At 47.0% G+C, this 1,578-nt stretch overlaps 1 protein-coding gene across 1 annotated transcript; it reads left to right on the top strand.

Annotated features, from left to right (window-relative positions):
- Nucleotides 1-225: 225 nt before the first annotated feature.
- Pmar_PMAR008050 (hypothetical protein) lies at nucleotides 226-1,021 on the top strand (the record flags this gene model as incomplete). Its single annotated transcript, XM_002785106.1, has 4 exons — nucleotides 226-426; nucleotides 605-684; nucleotides 730-845; nucleotides 894-1,021. Coding segments are annotated over 4 exons (525 nt in total), but the record flags the coding sequence as incomplete, so codon positions are not given.
- Nucleotides 1,022-1,578: the final 557 nt, after the last annotated feature.

The raw sequence follows: 1,578 nt of genomic DNA, 5'->3' as shown, positions 1-1,578 counted from the left end.
CGTTCATGCCGCTCATCGAGCCTCTCTTGGACGCCTATTTGCAGCAGTATATATGTAAAGTGTGTTTGGAACAGATTGCTATGGAGGACTTCAACTTGGAGATGCAAAAGTATTTGGGTCTTTCCCTTCATCCATTGCGATAAGTCTCGCTGTTTTACTTGTTGCTGTCCAGAGTCGTCACTAAACTGACGAAGGTGAGAAGAAGAGTGGTGGTATTGTGATCAGGTATCACTGGTTACCGTCCACGGCGTTGATCCAAGGCCCCGATGACTATGACTTGTCTAGTGTGGGTGACAGTGACAAAGCGTCTTTGACTGTTTATCTCACACGCCACCGACCACTTGCGGTCTTCTTCAATGACGTTACTACAGCGATGAACGAACTTCGACAGTGCCCTGCTTCGAGTGTCGCAGAACCTGTTGCAAGGTACGCTCAGCGTCTTAATGGATTTTTCTTCTAGAAAAACTTCTAGACATACTCAAGTCGCATTGTGGCATTTAGCCAGCGTGTCCCTTTTTTGCATTCGTCACTTCGCAGCGAATGAGCATGTTATACTCGGGAACAGATTCAAAAAGCTTTTGCAGGATAGTGTTGTTGGTTTTAGGTCCCTGAGTAGTTGCTTGAGTGAAGTTGCACGATCGTTGCGCGACTTGAAGGGGACTATAGCGTCTACAGACGAGCCGGGTGAGTTGTCCTGTACTGTTGTCTTGGAGAAAATATTGGGTTCAGAGCTTCGTCGAATGACACGCCACTTTGCCGATATCGTCGTTCCCGTGGTGGCTGACATGTATTCAAAAATTTACGGTGATGTTGCACAGCATTATTTACCGCTTATCAGTACTGAAGTAAGCTGGCCAGAATTTTCAGGAGTATTCATTTCGCAATGTTTATAGGTGTTGTCGGGAATTGAGGATTCTCGCATAGAATCTCCTGAAGAAGTCAATGGTTGTGATGAAGAGTCAAAGAACGATATTGCGGTGGACGATCCGCCACCACAGAGTGGTGTTGTCACTGATACCCCGTGATGACATATAGCAGTCTACGGGGATGGTCTTCCCTTGCAGATGTATGGCAGGGAAGACCGTCTCGGATTGCATCATTTGAGCGTGATTTTAAGGATGTGTGGTATGACATTTTTGTGATATTTGTTTCCATTCGCTGCTAGTTATGGTCTGGTTTTGACGGAACCATTCTTCGGAAGGGCTTGAGTGGTTATTATCCAGATTTTCACTATCCTATTGTCGCGATTTACTAACGCGATGCCAGAGTTAGAGCGAGATAGGTCGCAAGGGATAGTAGAAAGAGCGTAAGAAACCTTAAGATCTCATTCCCGTGCAGTGTGTCACGTGACGTGACTTGCTGCGGTCACGTACAGTCGCGTGCGCCCTGTGGGTTCTCGTGACGCGCGGAACTGTGATCAGCACACTATAATCCTGTGAAAATGTCTCACGATAGTGAACTTCAACACACGGTACTTGTTGGGGTCATCACTGTTGCGGTGAGAATTCCTTCGCCCGTCTCAAGTGAGTATCGATGTGCATTCAGGTTATTGGTGCTTCTGCGCTGATAGCCCGGCAG

The sequence above is a fragment of the Perkinsus marinus genome (assembly GCF_000006405.1).
Source record: "Perkinsus marinus ATCC 50983 genomic scaffold scf_1104296933938, whole genome shotgun sequence".
Lineage (NCBI taxonomy): Eukaryota > Perkinsozoa > Perkinsida > Perkinsidae > Perkinsus > Perkinsus marinus.
The sequence above is the reverse complement of the archived record's forward strand: the minus strand, read 5'-3'. Positions and strand labels throughout refer to the sequence as shown.